Genomic DNA, 20,157 nt, shown 5'->3' on the forward strand with positions numbered 1-20,157 from the left:
CAATGGTTATTTTACAACATTTGGCAGGTTATGAAAGTTTGAAAATAATTCTCCTTATCTAAACTGTTTTTTTGTATCTCAAAATTGTTACAAAGTATCTTATTTGCACCTGACAGCTGTTCTGTGCTCTCTGCTAAAAGCCAATTAAGTTAGAAACGTTGTATCTTATTCTGGCTGTTCAGTGCAGAGAAAATAGGGACTTTCCAGTACAAATGAGGGGCTGCAGGTTGAGCTGTCAAAAGAGGGACCGTCCCTCTGAAAAAGGGACAGTTGGGAGGTATGTTTCATTGCCAAGTACAAGGGGCAGAGACTAGTTCACAATATAATGGAGTCCTGTAGGCACAGAGAGTGTTCACCACAGAAGTAAAACAGAAACAAAATGGCAGCAAAGCCAAAATCCACTTCCCTGACTGAGGTCAGTTTATATAATCATTTTCGTTATTCCCCTAGCCCCTGGATTGTGTGAATAAAATACTTTCTTTCATTGCAATAACATCTCTGAAGAAAATACCCCTTGGAAATGACACATTAGCGGGTTTTTCGGTGGAACAGCTGATCCGCCCTCAAAAGAAAACTGGATCCAAAACCATCATCATATTCCTCCCAGCGGCCAATCAATTCCACCTTAACCCATAAAGGAACCGAGTGCAGGAAATGCCCCCGCTACTGTGCGGCCTGCAAGGAGCTGTCTAATGAGACCAATCAGGGACCGGCTTTCATGGCAACTTTTAAGGAGTCTCTGGCGAGCGTGTGAAGTTTTCCCTGGCAGGAAACAGGCTTGTGAGGAAGAATTGCTGGTACCTTTGTGCGGGCTGCAGGCAGGATACAGAGCAGGGGAAGGACATGCGCTCTGAGCCTTCTCACTCCCACAGGCAGGAAACCTACAGGAAAGAGCGAGTTGCTGCGGCTGCAGCTGCCTAAAGCCACAGGCTCCGCGCTGGACCGACAAACCAGGCACAGCGTTTGGGAACAACCGGGAGGAAAGATGGCGACGCTGGGAAGCGATTGTCAGCCTTTATGTGCCCTCTCCGGCAGCGTTCTGCTCCCACCCCAGCACCAGTACAGCGCTGCCAGCGGGGTCACCAACTTCAGCCTCAAACTGCCGGTCAACCGGGGACTGGGACGAGCTCTGGAGGAGGCTGCCAGCTCGGGGCTTCTGAATGTCAGTGCCAGGAAGCTGAAGGAATTTCCCCGAACTTCTGGGAGCCCAGACCTGTCGGACACGGTGCGGGCAGGTAAGAAGATGCTGCCTCGGTATCTGTGTGTATATGGGTGTGTGTTTAATGTGTGTGTGTTTATATGTGTGTGTGTGTATATGGGGGGATACTTATGGGTTGGTACTCGGGGTATTTCAGGGCAGGAGTTAAGGTGGCCATAGACGAAAAGATCCGCTCGTTTGCCGACATCACCGATCTTTCCCCGATAAACCACTAATGGGCATGGCTATATCGGGGGTAATCTGAACGTTCGGCCCTATGGCTGAACGATCAGAGTACGATGAGAGCGCAATGGGCTCCGGCGGGACAAAATCAAACCTGTCCGATCGACCAAACGACCGATCTCCTCCGCCAGACGAAAAATGACGGTCCGAAAATCGTACGAATCCTCCATTCGTACGATAGGATCTTTGCGTCTATGGCCACCTTTAAGTTAGCCATAGACGCAAAGATTCGTAAGATCGGAATTTCCCATCTCCCGACCTGCCACTAACCATTCAGATTAAATAAAGTATCTGCCGATGTTCTGCCCCTGACGGCAATCGTACGATAGTTATGTCTGACAAAGCGAGTGACAGTCTCCCTCTGAAAATCGTACTATCGGCAATACATGCAGAGAAATTATCGGCAGCCAACAGAAATCTTTTAACCTGTCTGATCGACCAAACGACCGATCTCCGCTGGACGAAAAATGTCGGGACTCCACACACGGTCCAAAAATCGTATGAATCCTTGATTCGTACGATCAGATCTTTGCGTCTATGGCCAGCTTTAGAGGAGAGATGCTGATGCAGACTAAGGGAACTAGGGGGTACTGCTATAAATCAGAGATGTCCAACACCTCTCCATCTGCAGCAACCTTTGTAGCTGGAGAGGTCGGCTGTGAGCTGGGGATCCCCGATCTATACACCAACATCATCATCACCGACCTGTCCGCTTTAAATATTCTTTATACAATTTCCGCTTTTTCCTTCTCTGCTCTACCCTAACTGGAGCAATTGGTATTGTGTATGTAGTGTAGCCCCCCCACCTGCCATCAACCACCACGTACTGCCATTCAAATGGAACCCAGGTGCGGCTTCAACTTTGCAGTGTCCTTAAACAGCAGCCAATGTTTTACTGTGGACTCGATGTGCATTAAATAAGTGCAGGAGTCTGGTCATTATAAAGACGGTTTGTGGGGTTTTCCGGACTATCTTATCCACTACACAGTCACATAATATACTAGTTTGTTAGTAATTAGTTCAGCTAGTGCTTTGTGTCTGGTTTGCTAAGTGACAGCATTGGAGGACAATTACTGTATGTATTCGCATAAAGCAGTGACTTCAATATGGAAACACCATTTAAATCATTATTTCAAATAATATTTTACAGTTAACCCATATGCTTCAGAAGTTTAATGTCTTAGTCAATGACAGTATTCCAGTGGGGAAATATGGACATTTTAGTAGAAAACCAGAAATAAACTTGGCTTTTATTGCAATGAATCATCATAATCACTTATTTATATACAGTAGCAGGATTTACACAGTGCTTTACGTTAATACTAACAAACAGGGGTCTTAGAATAATTCAACAAACAAGGGCTATAGAATAAAAAAAATAGTATCAGTCTGGGCATCTGTATAAGCAACCTGCCGAATTTATCAGTATTTTTGAAGATTTATAGAAGAAAAGGTTTGCTCTTGATGATACTGAATTATTTGACCTTGAGTGTGCTGCTGATCTGCAATTTCCATGATCATGATGATGTATGATCAATGTGTTTGTTCTATATAAATAATTAGAAGTGCATGTCAAGTGAAAGCTCATACCTGAACAGGAGTGCAAGGGACTTTCCATAAGAATGTGTATTCATTGCATAGATAAGTTCTTTACTGTTGTCATTATGATACTACCTCTGCATTGTAGCCAAAAACAGAACATTGGCAATGTATTTTCATAACATACTAGTTTTTCTAAACACTGCAAAGTTTAAAAACATATAAATACCTTGGGATTTCCTTCTCCTGTAATTCCCAAACTGTTGGGCTCATTCCCATAGGGTAATGATTTCCATATTGTTGAGTTAGTCCCATCAAAAGCTCGGAATGGAGCAGGTGAATCTAGCCTGAAGGCCAGTTGGGGTGAGACATGAGGAGGATGCTTGTATTTTAGATACACCGGAAAGCCTGCTTTAGGGTCAGGTACAGGTTCAAACATTTATTGTCCTATATATTCTTGGAACTATGGCTGAATTACTAACAGTGGAAAATTACTAATATATTAATATTTAGCTTTACCTGTAACCTTGTTATGAGCTAAGGGGGCTTCTACTTAGCAATGTGAGTGCTCCCACAACCCCCTTTTGTATTTGCTATTGTAGCCTGAAGCCTTGGCTAAGCTTCATGTGGTTTGTAGCACCCTCCATACCCACCCCGATCAACTAATGGTGGCCCTATGTTTTTAACTGCATCAAATCACACTTCTGACACCCATTTACATTCACTATACCTATTACTAACTTATTTAATTTGTCCTTTACTTATTTTAGTTCACATTTTTTCTTATTTCTACTTGTACTAACACATATACATATATACACTTTCTAAGTATGCACTTATATATTTAATTTTCCTTTTTTTTTTTTACATTTTCATATTATACTTTAAAAAAAAAATGGGGGTTGATTTGGGCAATCACTCTCTCTTAAAAGCTGCAAGTTAGCAGCGGGGAGGATCTAGCCCTCAGACAGAAACCAAGGTTCAGCAGACTTCTACTTCAACTAATACTATTATGCAGAGAGCCACAGGATCCTCTATACTATGACTGGAGGTAAACAAGTTAGGGACCACCATATGGGGTTTACCTTGACGTGGTATGGTGGCTTTTCAACTTTATGATCATAACTTTGTAACAAAAAACACCTGTCTTTGTGAACACATGCATTTGCATATCTACTGAATTACTTAGACAGGGGCCCAGGGAATGTGCACTGACCCATTTGGTTATGTCAGTAGCACTTTCCTTATACTTATATACATTTTTACTTAGCAATGTGAGTGCTCCCACAACCCCCTTTTGTATTTGCTAAGGGGGCTGTGACCAAGGTTTGGAGCTCCAAACAGGCACTATGGAGACCTGGAGCAATAGCTTTGTCTACCTGTAACTTTTTTATGTGCAAAGTATGGGTCTCCAAACAACGTTTAGATTAGTGTTTGTACTGAATTCAGTGCTGCTTAGAGTAAACATCCAGTTCTGCAATTATCTGAGTACATCTTTACTTAATATACAGCTTCCTTATGAAAACTGATGGTCCTTGTGACCCGAAATTGAAATTTCGGTGTGGCTTAGCGAGGCATTATCGGGAGATGAGTTGCCCACAATCGCGACAAATCTCCCTGTCTACAATTGCCCTAACATCAATGGTCCACAATGAGATGAATTGCCTGCTACAAATACCCTCTTCAGGCAATTAATCCCCTATGAATGCTTTCCCATCATCAATAAAATGAATCGCTAGTGGTAAAACCAATGTGTTGCTTCAGTTTTCCAAAGTCACCTGAAGTTTCCTCTTGAGGCAGCTTTAGACGACTTCAGAAGACTGAAGCGACACATAGGTTTTATCGCTGGTAAGAAATCATTTATAGGAGAAAAGTCACCTGCAGAAGAGGAGATTTGTAGCAGGTGTGTTTTCTAAGAGAGCGTAGCATTGACTACATTGACTACATATGTACAACTAAACCACTATATAAAAGCTGTTGACATTACTTTTACAGTTCCCATTAAGTGGTTAATCAATATCACAGTAAAGGTCATTAAATCGGTCCTACATATATCAACTGAACCTATAAATAACAGGCATCCTGGCATTATTGGCCAATATTCTGTAGTGCTGGAGCTCAAGGAAACAGAGATCATGCCTTCTATTTGTGATACATTTTTATCTAATGCCTTTTTATTAGACACTTCCCTTACAGTTTTATGAGCCCCTCATAGGATGGACACGTAAGTGACTTGTCATGTACTATTACTTGCACTGCTAAGATTCTCATTCCTTACACATATCCTACAGAGGGGCCTTTTTGATGCACTTGCCCTGCTCAGAATTTTCCTACTGTGTTAAAGGGGATGGTTCATCTTTAAGTTAACTTTTCGTATGTTATAGAATGGATAATTCTGAGCAACTTTAAAATTGGTCTTCATTATTTTTTTTGTATAGTTTTTGAATGATTTGCCTTCTTCTTCTGGCTCTTCAGTTTTCAAATGGGGGTCACTGACCTAATCTAAAAAAACCAAATGCTTTGTAAGGTTACAAATGTATTGTTATTGCTTCTTTTTATTACAGTGCAAGTAATAGCTCATGACAGGTCACTTATGTGTCCATCCTATGAGGGGGTTCATGTTCTTTTTATTACTCGTGTTTATATTTAGGCCTCTCCTATTCCTATTCCAGTCTCTTATTCCAATCAATGCATGGTTACTAGGGTAATTTGGATCCTAGCAACCAGATTGATACAATTGCATACTAAATGTTAATTTAAAGGTGAACAACCCCTTTAAGGTGTTGCCTCCAGTTGGAGATGGATTAGTGTTATCACTTATTATATGATATGTGATTTTATGATATGATTTGTGATAATACCCCTGATATAGCTTTTTGTACAGCATCTATAATCCTTAACTCCCAGCATCCTTGTTGCCAAAAGATGCTTGTATCCACAATTTATAATACCTGGAAAGACAAATAACCCAGTGTATTGACTGTACATGTTTTTGTGTGGTTTTTATAAATCACTTCGTAGCAATTGGGAAACAGAAGTTGTTGAGCTGTGAAATTGTCTCAGCTTTTGATCTCCTTCCAAGCCGCACAATGAACATCTTTGTAGAACAGGGTTGTGGGTGTAGCCTGATTAATTCTTTCATTCCATGTGGAAGGACAGAATACTAAGTTAAAGGGAGGCATTGGACTGGTTTCATGTAGTTTGTAGGTGTGATTAACCATAGAATAATGCACATTTTAATAGTTATTAGCTAGTCACTTGCTTCCAATTACATATAGATTGAGTCTTATTTGCATGTGTGGGCCTTAGCAGCAGCCGTGGCATACCATGTCCAAGTATTGTTATACAGGTATGGGATCTGTTATCTGGAAACCCGTTATCCAGAAAGCAAATTACAGAATGGCCATCTCCCATAGACTCCATTATATTGAAATAATCCAAATTTTTTCAATTTCGTTTATTTTTCTCTAATCATAATAAAGTAGTACCTTGTACTTAAACCAAACTAAGATATAGTTTTTTGGGTTTATTTAATGTCTACATGATTTTCTAGTATACTTACGGTATGAAGATCTAAATTACAGAAAGATCCCTTATCTGGAAAACCACCCGAGCATTATGTATAATAGGTCCCATACCTGTACCAGCTTGGCCTTGGTTCCAGTGCAGTGACATACAGGATGCATCCATAACTGTGCCACAGCTCAGTATTGAAGCTAACCAAATCCAGCATTGAGTCCAGCTTACCTTTATGCCTAAAACTATATAACTCACTGTCCTGTTACTTTCCTATTCTACAACATAGTTCATTTACATTTAATTTAAATTTGTTTATTTACATTTCCTTTGTTTTGTATATAAAACCCCACTACTGTGTGACTCAAATAATACACATCCCTCTGCACCTGCTAAACTCCAACCAACTGCACTGTCTACACTACCTCTCACGGCATCTTACTGCAGCCACTGAACTACAACCCACTACACTGTCTATGCTACAGCTCGCAGCTTGCCACTGGAGTAACCCCTCAGAATACTAACTACTGTGTACACTGAACTACATTTTACAACATCACTTGGTCTGCAGCCATTCATTATGTTATGTTAAGTTATATTTAGGCAAAAGGATTTTTTATCTGGACGCGGGATATTATGTGCAAAGGTACTAATTCACTCAAGTGCAGTCATCCAGAGCAAGCAATCAGGATTTTGTTTTGAATTGTCTTCTACATGCCAGAAACACAGGCCTGAATGGTTGCTATTGGCAAGTATACTTGCTCAGTTTTACTGGCTCAGTTTAGCACCAATGTCTGTAAATGAGACTGAGGCCTGATTGTTGTTATTGCCAACTGCACATCTTCAATTTATCAGCAGCAGCATTTGTAGTAACCAATCAGGTCTTTTTTTTTAAAAAATTTCCCAGCTTTTTGGAGAATGTTAATAACAAATTGTTTATTGGTTGCCATGGGTAACGGCCCATCAGTAGTTTAGCATCCATGTAGCAATTAGCCATGATATGTTTGATGAAATCTTCATGATGTTGCTTTAAATATTATCAAATTGTGGGTAAGATGCAAAGAATAATAAATCTATGTGAGCTGCAGACATGGGCATAATGCCTCTAGAGCTCTGCAGCCTTTTCCTGGGATTTTGATTACCTTTAAAGGCTACTGAGCAAGCTTGCTCTGGTTTTTACAACAGATTATTGTTTATGCAATCTGGAACAACCAGCTCTGCTGGAGCAACTGCCAATTATATAGGGAAATACAATTTTAATTTTATTGATCATATTATTTCTAGTGTAATATATATATATATATATATTATTATTATTATTCTCCTGTGTTGTACTATAGCAAATCCATGTAAACATACAGTTCATGTACACATACAGACTGATACAGAAGGGAAGTAAAGAAGGCCCTGCTCATTACTGGTGACTGCAGGGTAAAGTTGGAGTTAATTGACCCCACTCATCTCTAAGGGGACTGTACCCACAGATACACACTGAAATGTTAAACACGGGTAAAACTATATGGTGCATATTGACATTGAATGTTTACATGTGCTTCCACACAGTCATCATTCAGAAGACGGGTCCGTTAATTACTTTGTGTGGGGGAATACACAAAAAATAGCCACGACATGGTAGCAGTTAAAAATGCCTATGTATAAGAGCCTTTCTTACCGTTTTTTCTTCCATTGCATTACAGAGATCATTTAACAGGCATGTTGGTCAATCTATACTTTTTTCCTATTCATGAGCAAGGCTCATCAGTAGGGCTGAAGCAAAAATGCTTATAGCTAGTTCCAGTGCAATTCATAGTGGTGGTTTTAGAGCTAGAAGCAATATAATTACAGGGGACAGAACATCTGTAGATTTTAGGCAATTGTAAGGTATGACTTTGATCATTTACGGATCTCTCTTAGGGCTCTTACACACGGCCGTTCCGACCTGCGCTCCCCTGCGTTCCGTTTTTTGGCGTTCAGCCGCAGGGGAGCACAGGAATAGACGCAAGTCATTATTTGAAATGGGGCTGTACTCACTCAGGCGCGTGTAGGCGCCGAACGCAGGTTCAGACGCAACATGCTGCATTTTTCCTGCGTTCGGCGCCTACACGCGCCTGAGTGAGTACAGCCCCATTTCAAATAATGACTTGCGTCTATTCCTGCGCTCCCCTGCGGCTGAACGCCAAAAAACGGAACGCAGGGGAGCGCAGGTCGGAACGGCCGTGTGTAAGAGCCCTTAAAGGGCTGTTCACCTTCCAACACTTAACTCAGTTCAGTTGTTTTCAGATTGTTCAGCAGTAGTGATGGACGAATCTGACCCGTTTTGCTTTGCCAATGAAAATTTGGCAAATGCATTAAATTCTATGGGCGACAATTTTTAACGCGCAACAATTTATTTCACCCATTGGAGTCTATGGGCGTCATTTTTGGGGCAAAACTTGCTGACAAATTTCGCTCATCGCTATTCACCAGAAATAAGACTTTGTAATTATTCTATTTCCTATTTGTGTTTTTGCTGTATATATTTTCCACTGTCTTTTGAAGCAGTTCTGTGACTCTGTAAACCAAATTGATACATTAGTTGATACATTCATTATCATTTGCCCTACTGAGCAGCATTTCTGAGTTTCATTAAGGGCAGCTGTATTGATACAATAGTTGCTAATATTTAACAGATGCTGCTGAGAAATGTATCAGTTAAAGTAGAAAATTGTAACAATTCAGAATCTGCACCTGAATAACTGAGTTGTCAGACTGAAGACAGGAACATAAAACCTTGCCTACACCAGAAAATCATTGATTGACACATTCACAATGAGTAAAATGCCATTTTTTAATCCACCATATGAATTTTCTGACAGATTTGTACTATTTGATAACCAAATTCCTAAGTGGTGCCTGGTAAGACAGTTTAATGCCAAATCACACACATTTCACATTCGTAGAATGGTTACAAAAAGTTCCTGCATTGCTTGTACGAGAGGCAGTGAGGTGGTGAGTGAGCATCATGCAGGGAGCAAGGACAAAATGAGTGGAGGGGGCTATGATAGTAAGCTGGGGGACCAGGCCAAGTAATATTTGCACTGGAGGCCTGCTTCTAGTTTGGCTGGAACTAGGAATAGGCAATAAGAGGCACTTGCATGTGATGCAATCAATTGGCACACTTCCCAGGGGAATACATTTTTTTACAGTTTTTTCTGTCTGTCACCTTGCCTTTAATAATAAAAAAAAAGGTTGGTTCACTTGGAGAACTGCCCACCAAAGCCTCCTCCTGTGCTGCTGTGATGATTGGTTTGCTTGCATCACTTCTTGTATTTTAGCTAGAGTAGCCACTGTGGGCTCCTTCTGACATTACCCATAGCCGTGTGTGGGATAAGCAGTCAAATATTATTTACAGCAACCATGCTGGCCTTGGGCTGTAGCATTGCTTAGCCTGGCTATTGTCTGAATGCTATTGATTTGATTAGCTATTGTTGTTCCAATTTACCACTTAAAATACAAGTTTCCCATTACCCCATGTTCCTTATTTAGTATGATATGAAGTTTGTGCTGGGATTAATGCTTTGAATTTGGGAATGTACTAAATAATCTCTCTGACTGCAGTGTTTTCCTTCCATCACAGTAACATCAGTGGGACTGAGATGTAACCTTCTATGGTAACATTCATTTCTAATGTCCGCGCTTCTCTGCTTCCTGCCCCAATATCAATGCTACAGATTTATAGCGTAATACAGGCCATAGAGTATATGCCTGCCACCCTCCCAGAACTAGTGAAAGAAACTCACTTCTTATACATGGATGTGCATTCTAAGATAAATGTATTGTTTATGAATCAGGTCTTTAACTCTTAATATACCACAGATAGAATCTATGACATTGTACACAAGTTAGATTTGACTCATGGGGAACTGACTGTACTAAAAGGCTAAGGGTCTACCTATCTTAGTGTAAAAAATCTATTTTATTTATGCAATTTATTTTATTAAAATGTGAAAATGTGAAAATATGAAAACGGTGCCAGTACTTCTTATGAGTTCTAGAGTTCATGCCCTACATTTATTACAACTGATTGGAAAAATAGGAAAATTGATACACCCATTCCCATGTAAATCTGAAGGGTGCTACCCCTACTTATATATTTCCTGGGTAGATTTTAGAGCAGCCAGGAACAGGTTGCATCTTATTCCTAGGGAACTCCCTTTGTGCATAGTTGTTATAATTAACAAAAATGTCAAGCTGTGCCTTGTTTTGTCTATCAGTATGAAGTCATAATTATTATTATTATATGGGTTTTGCTTACGGTTTCACATGAAAAACATCCATTCTAAAATTATCAAATGACTCGTAAATACTGTAGTAGTCTAGCCCAATTCAGAAAACAGGAGTGAGCTATTTGTTTGCTGAGATTACTGGCAGCAATTAAACACTACTAAAATATGAGTCAATAGGAGGCATTTAAAAATGCTATTTGTAAGTAAGCAAATCCTTTTATTAAATGGCAACTGTTTGAAATGGAATAATCCTTAATGATCTAGAAATAGCAGGCTCCTTGTTTTAATTAGCTGAATGAGCACTAAAACACTTTTTTATTTTTTTAAGCCACAAAAACAAGAATTCGGCAGCAAAGCACAGGGCGCACTCAAACCGAATCAGAAGTTTAGCAAACAAACATGGAAATGTACTATTAGGGTTAAAATCATGTCATCCAGAAACATACTGTAGCCCTTGGCTCTGAGCATTTTTTGTTATCTTTGCATATACGTATTATCACATTAATAACCTATGTTTTATTAACACTGTCTTCAGCTATTACTCAGGTCTATTGTATGGCACAGCTTTTTTGGACGGGTTTAAACCATATAAGAATTACATGGCTCTTGGTTATTACAACGCACCATCATTTTCTGAAACTGAAGATGATAAATGACATGGGTGAGGTGCAGGATAATTACACAATTGTAGCCCACGATGACAGCTCTGTTTCTGTTGATCAGAAGGAAATCGGCTACAGAAAGTGTTACCCTGCATGTAGGGCCGATTCCCTTTTATTAACTGTAAAGTGCCCCATGGAACATTTCAGCCTGGCTTTCTTATGAGACCTGCTTGGTTTATTTTTGGCTTCTGTGCTGTAGACTAAATCCAGCTCCTGTGGAATGTCAGATTGTTGCTCGATGCTGAATTTCTTCATGTGAGCGAATAACAGCGGCAACTGACATTTGTGTCGGAGGCATTCAAGTTATGCAGTCAATTGCTACTTGGTGGGTGATGTGCTCACAAAACATTCTCTTCTGTGCCTTGTCCACAGCTGTACATCATCTTTTTAATTTAACTGTGCCAGGTTTCTATGGTTAAAATTGCATTAAATTAAATTGGAGACTTCTCCTAAAAAGATAATTCAGATCATTATAAAAAGCCCCTTAAACTGTTTAGAAAACAGTAAAAAGAAATATCTGTAAAGCAGGAATGCCCCCTCTGATTGGTAGCTTTAGTATGTCTTCCACCCCTGTATGGCAAATATGTAAAGTATCATAGGCTACATATAAGGGGTTATGTGATAGATCATTTGCATAACAAGTTGATTTATCCTCTAATGCTAAACTTTATAGTGAATAAAAAATCAAGCTTTGTGGGTGGAATGCGTACAAAGAAACAAACTGATGATGGTACATCATAATGTAAAATAAATACAACAAACCCTAAATATAATGACTTTTTCTTAGGCACAAAGCTTGCACTCTTTTATTTATTTTTTTTTAAATCTCATGCAGGATACATCCTGGTCATTATGTGAGCAAGGCATGAGTGTTCATTATGATTAAGTGCTTACTGGCACGAAACGCGCAAGGCTATGTATTTATCTACTTTGTCACCTAAATAATGTTCTCAGTTCTTTTACAAGCCTGTTTGTGGGATCTGTGACTGCCTGTTGTTTTCTCCTTTGGCTGGATACCTCCACCTTGAGCTGTATGTCTGGGGCATGAGCACACAGGCTCCACATATCACTGGTGAGATAATAAACTTCTTAGGTTTTTACATTGGGACTTTTTTCTTTAAGTGTACAAGTGTTCATGTTCATCCTTAAATTGCATCCAATATTGCAGGCACAAAATCTGTGTCTGGGTTCAATGCTCAAAGAGAGCCCTGGTCAATTCCAGGTCTAAAGTGATCTCTTGCACCCAAGCATGGTTTGTGCTGCACCTTACACCCCAGTCACAGTCTCACCAGATCTGACAATTCACCCTGTGAGTCTTCTTTATGGAATCCAGCTCCCTCCCAGTGTATGCAAATACACTTTTTTTGGTGTGAAAACACTCACAACAGGTCCATTTAATTGAAAGAACAGCTACAATATCATTTGGAAGACTTAATTGCGTGGCCACAAAGGCCTGGTCCTAGGGCGGCAGAATTTGAGAGGCAGCATGCCGTCCAACTGCATCAGAATCGGCTACTAGCACTGGAGACATTAGTTGTTCCTAACTTTTAAGACTTGCACGTGCCCGCAAGTGAAAGAAAGACAACCCTCTTTGTGGTTTCAATAACTTTTTCATACATAAAGTAAAAGTGCCATGTGTATGTGAGAATTCATTAGTAATTTCTCAAGATGGAGAAAGTGCTACTTTCATACAATGAAATAACGTGGTGAAGCACAAACCATTGTTAAAGGAAAGGAAAATTTAAAGTAGAATGGAAATATAACACAGAGAGTGCTGCTATCTAAACTAATTACTTTATAATCCCTAGGGATACCACCAAGTGGGAGAAGGCAGGAATCTGAGGGCAGCGGTCTCAATTATTATCCACAACAACTTTTTTTAATCTGGAGAGAAAAATGTTACTTCTAGTATCTGTAAATATATTAATTTTAAAGGACAAGGAAATGTAAAAAATAAATAAAGCTGTATGATAAGGCTAGTAGACTAAAGGTGGCCATACACGGATAGATCCGCTCGTTTGGCGATGTCGCCAAACGAGCGGATCTCCCTCCGATATGCCCACCTTGAGGTGGGCAATATCGGACTGATCCGATCGTGGGCCCTAGGGCCCAACGATCGGATCCTAGCGAAAGCAAACGGGCAGTCGGATCGCGGGACCGCATCAACGAACAGATGCGGCCGCGATCCGATGGGATTTTTAACCCCATCCGATCGAGATCTGGCCGACTTTCGGCCAGATCTCGATCGGGGAAGCCCGTCAGGGGCCCCCATACACGGGCCAATAAACTGCCGACTCGGTCTGTCGGCAGCTTTTATCGGCCCGTGTATGGCCACCTTTAGTAAATTAATCCGGTGTTCCTGGTGTCTAGCAGTAGGTATACGCACTCTGTGAATGCGAGTGCAGGACTCCAGTGACGTCACTGTTTTTAAGTCTAGCTTAGAGCAGGGTGCCTTCGAGCAGCCGTGAGTCGCAATGGATGAAATTTGATTCTATTGCGCATGCTTTAGGAGCTCTGCTGTCTCCTCTTATGATGATGCCCTTGCAAGTTGAATGTATTGAGCGCGACATCATCTATGATTGAGAGGGGGGAGTGAATTTTTCACAGTTGCACAATAGCAAAAATGGGGAAAAGGAAGCCTCTATTCCATTATCAAGATGGCGGTGAAGCAGTGAAGATGAAGCGAAACATTCTACTTTATTATACCCATTGGTAAGCTCAAAATTTAGCGATCTTACTCACCTGTATAAGAACTTTAGAGGGAGGTATTTGATATGTTTTAGGCTTTCCTTTTCCTTTAATGATATTATGCATATACTGTAGATAATATAATCTCAATTGTATGCAATTTTAAGGAAGTTTGTTATAAATTGTTGCAATATTTGCTCCCTCTTGCAGTGTTTCACAGAGTGGGGTAACCCTTCCTATATTTACTTTACTCAGCCACTCTGGGATCCACTATTTTCAGAATTCCACAATATTCCAGTCTTTTGTTACCCCGTCCCAATTTTGTTTTCGAAACATGTTACTGGCTTCAAATTAAATATGATTATATATCTTACAAAAGCAATGTTTATATTTGCATAAATTTATGTAAATATCTATATGTATATATAATGTATATGTGGGTGTATTTTTACTAGAAATAGAGAGGCCCATGAAAGAACCAGATGAATGAATCAGAGTTCATCATCATCATCATCATTTATTTATATAGCGCGACAAGATACGCAGTGCTTTACCTAACTTATAACAAACAGGGAGTACATTTTGGGTAACAGACAAGGGTTACAGAGTACAATAGGATTAGAGGGTCCTACAAATTAGAGTTTATAAAGTAAAGGTTAGGGTACACTTGAGATTAGGATTTTAGAAACAATTTTTTATTTATGATACAGCAATGATTGATATTAGGGTACATTGAATAAGCTTCTTTAAACAGGTGGGTCTTTAAGGAGCGCTTGAAAGTTTGGAAAGGAGGAGCCCAAGAGAAGTCTTGTAGACGAGAATTGGCAGAAGTGATCAAAGGAGAAGTGAGGCGAAGGTCAGAAGCAGAGCGAAGGTTTCGTGAAGGAGAGTATTTGGAGATCAGAGATGAAATATAGGGAGGGGTTTCATTATTAAGGGCCTTGAATGTGAGTGTAAGTAATTTGAATTTGATAATAGAAGAGATTGGGAGCCAGTGAAGGGACATGCATATGGGAGCAGCTGATGTTGAGCGGTGAGATAGATGAATGAGAGTTGAATATTAAATCTTAAAAATGCTTTTTTTCTGAAATAAAAAAACAGCTTATCTGTTTTATAAGTATCTATAATATCTACTTATATATTCTCTTTAACCACTTGGTTGCCATTAGTCGGCATATTATTGTGTTTCTTCCTTTTGATGTTTCCTTTTACTATAGCTACCTTTAAAAGGAGGGGATACACAAATTCTATTTCAGTATGTTGCAGCAGGTAATATAAGTAATGTTTTAGTTGTTTTTATTAACATGGAGCAGTAACATGGAGTTATTGCTGCATGTGTATGAAATTTCACTAGTGTAGTTAGCTATATTAGCCCCAGATCAGCCCCAGACATTTAGGTACATGATATGCTGCCCTTATTGAGTTTACAATCTATATTTTATGCCGAAGAATTGTTTGATATTGTTTTTAATTATTTTTAAGCTTGGACAAAGAGGGCAAGATGATGGGGCAGGGCCATTACATCAATAGGTCAGCCAATGACATTCAGGGGTCGGCCATTGACATTCAGGGGTTGGCCCATGACTGAAACTTGAATAGAATGTTTTGAACTGAACAGCCCCTTAAAAAAACATGTCTAGTTCAAAGCTTTATAGGGATGCACCAAACCCTATTTGAGATTTGGCTGAATCCCAAATCCTTCTTCCCGGATCCGGGCAAATTTTGAACCTAAGCCAGAAATTGCTGCCAGAAATTGACAGGGTTTGAACAAAGTATATGCAAAAACGTACTTGCTGCATGTGGCAAATTTTTCAGATTTGGTTTGGCCAGGCTTTTGGATTTGTCCGAATCCTGCTTAAAAAGGCTCATATTTGGCTGAATCCTGAACTGAATCAGGGATTTGGTGAGTCCCTAGTTTTTTACTTACTGTATCACAGAGGACTATATGACTGAGTTTATAGTCTAACTTTTGCAGATAATGCATGATTATTTCTTTTACTTTTAATATGTTTGACTAATCCCTCATTGTATAAATGGCATTCACTGCAGCTGGCTGAATGTCTTGAAAAATAAACCGCAGGGAAAAAATTCAATCTCTGCATTTCTTTGTATTTTCTTGTCGAAAATTCTACAAAAAATAAACGTCATTATAACAGTCGATAAACAATTTGTTTTTTTAATGAAGTGTGTCGTGCTCTGTTTTGTTTTCACAAAGCTAATAGAGTTGTTAGTTTGCTCAAATTATATTCTATTAATAGAAATGCTGAAGGCCCAATAGCCCTTTTCATTACATGTTAGCAAAAGACTTGCCCTTTGTTTGTTATTCTTATATCAACATGAAACGTTAATGGCAGTGTTATTTCCGTCACTTGATGGCTCTAATGAATATCCTGGGGCAAGTTGTATGCACTGGTGGCATGAAATAAAAGTATTCACATAGTTCTCATTTGATAGCATTCACATTTAGAACCTTAATGCGTGTTTTAGATTAAAAAGTGGAATGCCAAGCACTGATTTCAGTCTGGTGGTGTGCTCTAAATGTTTACCTGTAGCTTGAGGCACAAACGGATGTGAAATGGTTTAATACTCCCTTTAGTTCAGCATGGTGTGATACCAGAAAACTGAACAGTGTAGCCTGGGCTAGGAGAAAGACACTTTTAAATACATCATACACATTTTAAAATGGTATTAAGGATACCCAATTGGGTGATTGAGAGAACACTCCACACACAAATCATCGAACACTAATTTATGCCAATGATTTAGCCCTCACTGCTGCCCTGAGTCCCCCTTACCCCATCCCCTCCTTAATTTAAACGCTATTTAAACCATTTAGTGTTGGACTGGGCCATGAATGCCAAATCTAGGGTTGCCACCTGTCCAGATTTGACCTGGTCAGCCTGGATTTTGGAAGGGCTGCCCAGGTGAAAAGTTCCTGTCTGAATTTCCAAATTAGGAAGAAGTTTGCCAAATGCATTGAAGCCAATGGGTGTTTCTTCGTGCAGCTTACTATAGCTAATTAGACCTGTAACAAACTTAGTACCTTTACTGCATAACCTTGACTTCAACTTAAAGGTTTAAAAGTTATTAAACTTTGAATTCACCAGTGTAAGATAGAGACCTGGTAAAATGGAGGAATTCACCTATTTTTATATCAAGTAATTTGATGATAATAAAATGATTAAACCTTCCTTTGGAGGTTCCAACTGCAGAGTAATTGATATGCATGATTATACTGTGGGTAGAACAGATGAGTTTGTTGGCAATGGTTATTTTGTAATACGTAGTATAAAGGATGGAGTAGCTGAAGCTGAAAATATGCAAACATTTTTCTTGATCAAGTAGGCTGAAGTCATACAGTTAGTACAAAAATGGTGAATGAAATCTATGCTACATACCTAAGGGGATTAGCCATGGAAAACAACATGACTTTTTAAAGGAACTGTAACACCAAAAAAAAAGAATTATAATATAATTCACAAAAGCCATGAATATCTTGTAAATTATATCCTTATAAACGGTGATTTTTTCCTGCAAATCAAATTTTAGGGAAAATGTAATAATAAATAAGTGCCTGAGCGGATTTGATCGGAGTTTGTAGCAGAAAATATTGAGATAAATTCGGACTTTGATAACTATCCCCCTAAGTGTCTGTATTGGTCGCAGGAAATCATAATTGTTACGTGTATTGTGCCTGGTCCCTGCATGGATGCTATGCATTACGTCTGTGGTTGTAAAGTTTTGAGGAAGTTATATAGTATGAGTTAATAATTAATAAGAATGTCTAATCTAAATGGCTTTGTTTAGCCTTGAAACACTGATACAGTTATACAAAACAGTATTTGCAGCATTGTTATCTTTCATTCAATTCAGTTCTTTCCTGTTCCCTATTGGTATGTCTGAATAATCTGATAAACATGCATATTTTTTTTAGACCACTTGTTAATTTCAATAATTTGCTTCCTCCACATTCACATGTAATAGTATCAAAAGCCACTCTCTGTGTAAATAGAGCCTGTATTGTGTCCTGTCACTTGAGTTTTATAGACATGTATAAATATATTCGCTTTTTGTAGCTACTGCAATTTAGATCCATAGCTGTCATACCTAAGTGACAAACCGTTACGTTTAATTATTGAAAAGTTCACAAAGTATAACATTAAAAAGTACAGCATATGTTCTAGCATGCAGTTAATGATATGCAATATAGACTTCTGGGAGATTTATGTGAAACAACAATAATTTGGCCCTTCTCTTCATCCCACTGGGAAAGTGATTGGAACTTTTTATGCTTGCACTTGCGTAATATAGCCACAGGCAGGGTTAGACTGGTGGGGCACCATGAGTAAATGGCGTCTGCCTTGGCCCTCATGAGCCCTGCCAACCCAGGCCCGCTTCCACTCATGGGCTACCCCATCAAAGCTAAGGAGAAGAAAAAATTACATGGTGGTGATGGGGAGGGGATGTGGGAAGGTGGGCCTTGGAGGTTGCAACCCAGTGGTCCACTGAAACCCTAGTCTGACTATGGCCATAGGCATAACTGAAATGTCTCAAAGTTATATAATAAATACAAGCTGATACCATGTATAATACAATTCTCAGGTCTCCAATTGTAAAAACTCAAATCCAACCAAATGTAGGAAGAGGTCCAGGTGCACCGCCCTGGAGGAGCGGATAACTGTATCAAGGAAGAGCAGGCATTTCAAAACGACCAATCTTCCAGAGAGACTTGTAAAATGATGGGTAGTTTATAAGGGTACATAAGGATACAGCCTGGATTGGTCTTTTGAAGTGCCTGCTCTTCCTTGATAACAATAACTGAAATGCCTGTTGCTAACAAGAGTAAAAGAGAGATGGAGGCTTACAGAAAACAAGCTAAAAGGATACATTGAACCTATAAGTTTTATAAATGTATGCAAACAGAGCCTCTTATTAAATAACAAAACTCTATTAAAGCTAAAATTAAATGATTTTATAACAATGGGTAATTATGTGTGCGAACTGTATCCCTTTAAAATTGTATGGTACATTTAAGCAGTGCATATAATGGCTTTTGTCTATCTATAGGTAATATATCAGAGTCAAATATGCAACTGGTGCTATAAGTAGTGAAATGTTAGTACAAGAGCAACACTGGTTTATCTAACACCTCTAATTTACTGACACTGCTGTAAATATTTACAAGTGCAACAATAACAATTCTACAGAATTTTCCATGTCAGTGTTATACAGTCTGGCACGTTAGTTATTCTTTCATCCATCTTACCCAGAAATGCATGTGATTAAGCCTTATCATTTGTGGCCTAGACTCTGATTTCCTATCTACTGGCTCTTTTGTCCGAGTGAACATTATTAGTAGTCTTTCTGACACTTAGGGAGTTCCACCCCACCCCTTATAGTGCTTCAAGGTCATAAAAACCGAATAAGGATGTTTTAGCAACCTTCATTTTCTATTCTGTGTTTTGCTATTGTGAAATAAAGAGATGTCTAAGAAAAGCTTTTTGAAAATAATACCATTTAAAATATAATGAGTGTAAAAATGCTAGTAAATGATCCTTTTTTGGACAGAAATGTTTCAAGTAAACCCCAAAATAAAGGTTTGCCTAATTAAACAAAACATAATTCTAAGCAACTTTCCAATATACATTTATTAAACATCAGTGCTTTTAAAATTATTTGTAAATAAAGATTGTGATTGAAAGCAGCATTTGCTTAACTCCTGGTTGTTACTTTTTAAACAATGTTGCAAAATCTTAGTTCTGAAGCAAAGAAAGGTCTGTTAATCAGCTGCCGTGTCTTACATTGTATCAATAGTCTGAGCCATCAGGGCAGAAAATAGAAAGGGACAAACACTGCTGTCAATAGCTATACATATACAAATAACTTAATAAACCATAGGGAATCTGTAATAAATGTATATTGTAAAGTTATCTAGAATTGTTTTCTTTAATTAGGCAAAAACATTTTTTTGGGTTGACATTTGTTTTAAATATAGTCCATGTATAATTCAAGTCTCATTGTCGGGTTCCTCACACTACTTTGTGCA

General features: G+C 39.0%; 1 protein-coding gene across 6 annotated transcripts in view; it reads left to right on the forward strand.

Moving 5' to 3' along the window:
• The first annotated feature begins 217 nt into the window (after positions 1–217).
• Positions 218–20,157, forward strand: part of lrch1.S (leucine-rich repeats and calponin homology (CH) domain containing 1 S homeolog) — a 123,331-nt gene continuing 103,391 nt past the window's right edge. For 2 of the 6 annotated variants that reach the window (XM_041584357.1, XM_041584359.1), the window contains exon 1: positions 220–1,235. In XM_041584357.1, coding sequence (XP_041440291.1) covers positions 986–1,235 — 250 coding nt within the window. In that variant the 5' untranslated portion in view covers positions 220–985. Of the gene's footprint in view, positions 1,236–20,157 lie in introns of all 6 variants that reach the window. The other 4 variants (XM_041584360.1, XM_041584358.1, XM_018249964.2 and 1 more) reach the window with 4 other exon arrangements.

This window comes from Xenopus laevis, chromosome 2S (assembly GCF_017654675.1).
Source record: "Xenopus laevis strain J_2021 chromosome 2S, Xenopus_laevis_v10.1, whole genome shotgun sequence".
Taxonomy (NCBI): domain Eukaryota; kingdom Metazoa; phylum Chordata; class Amphibia; order Anura; family Pipidae; genus Xenopus; species Xenopus laevis.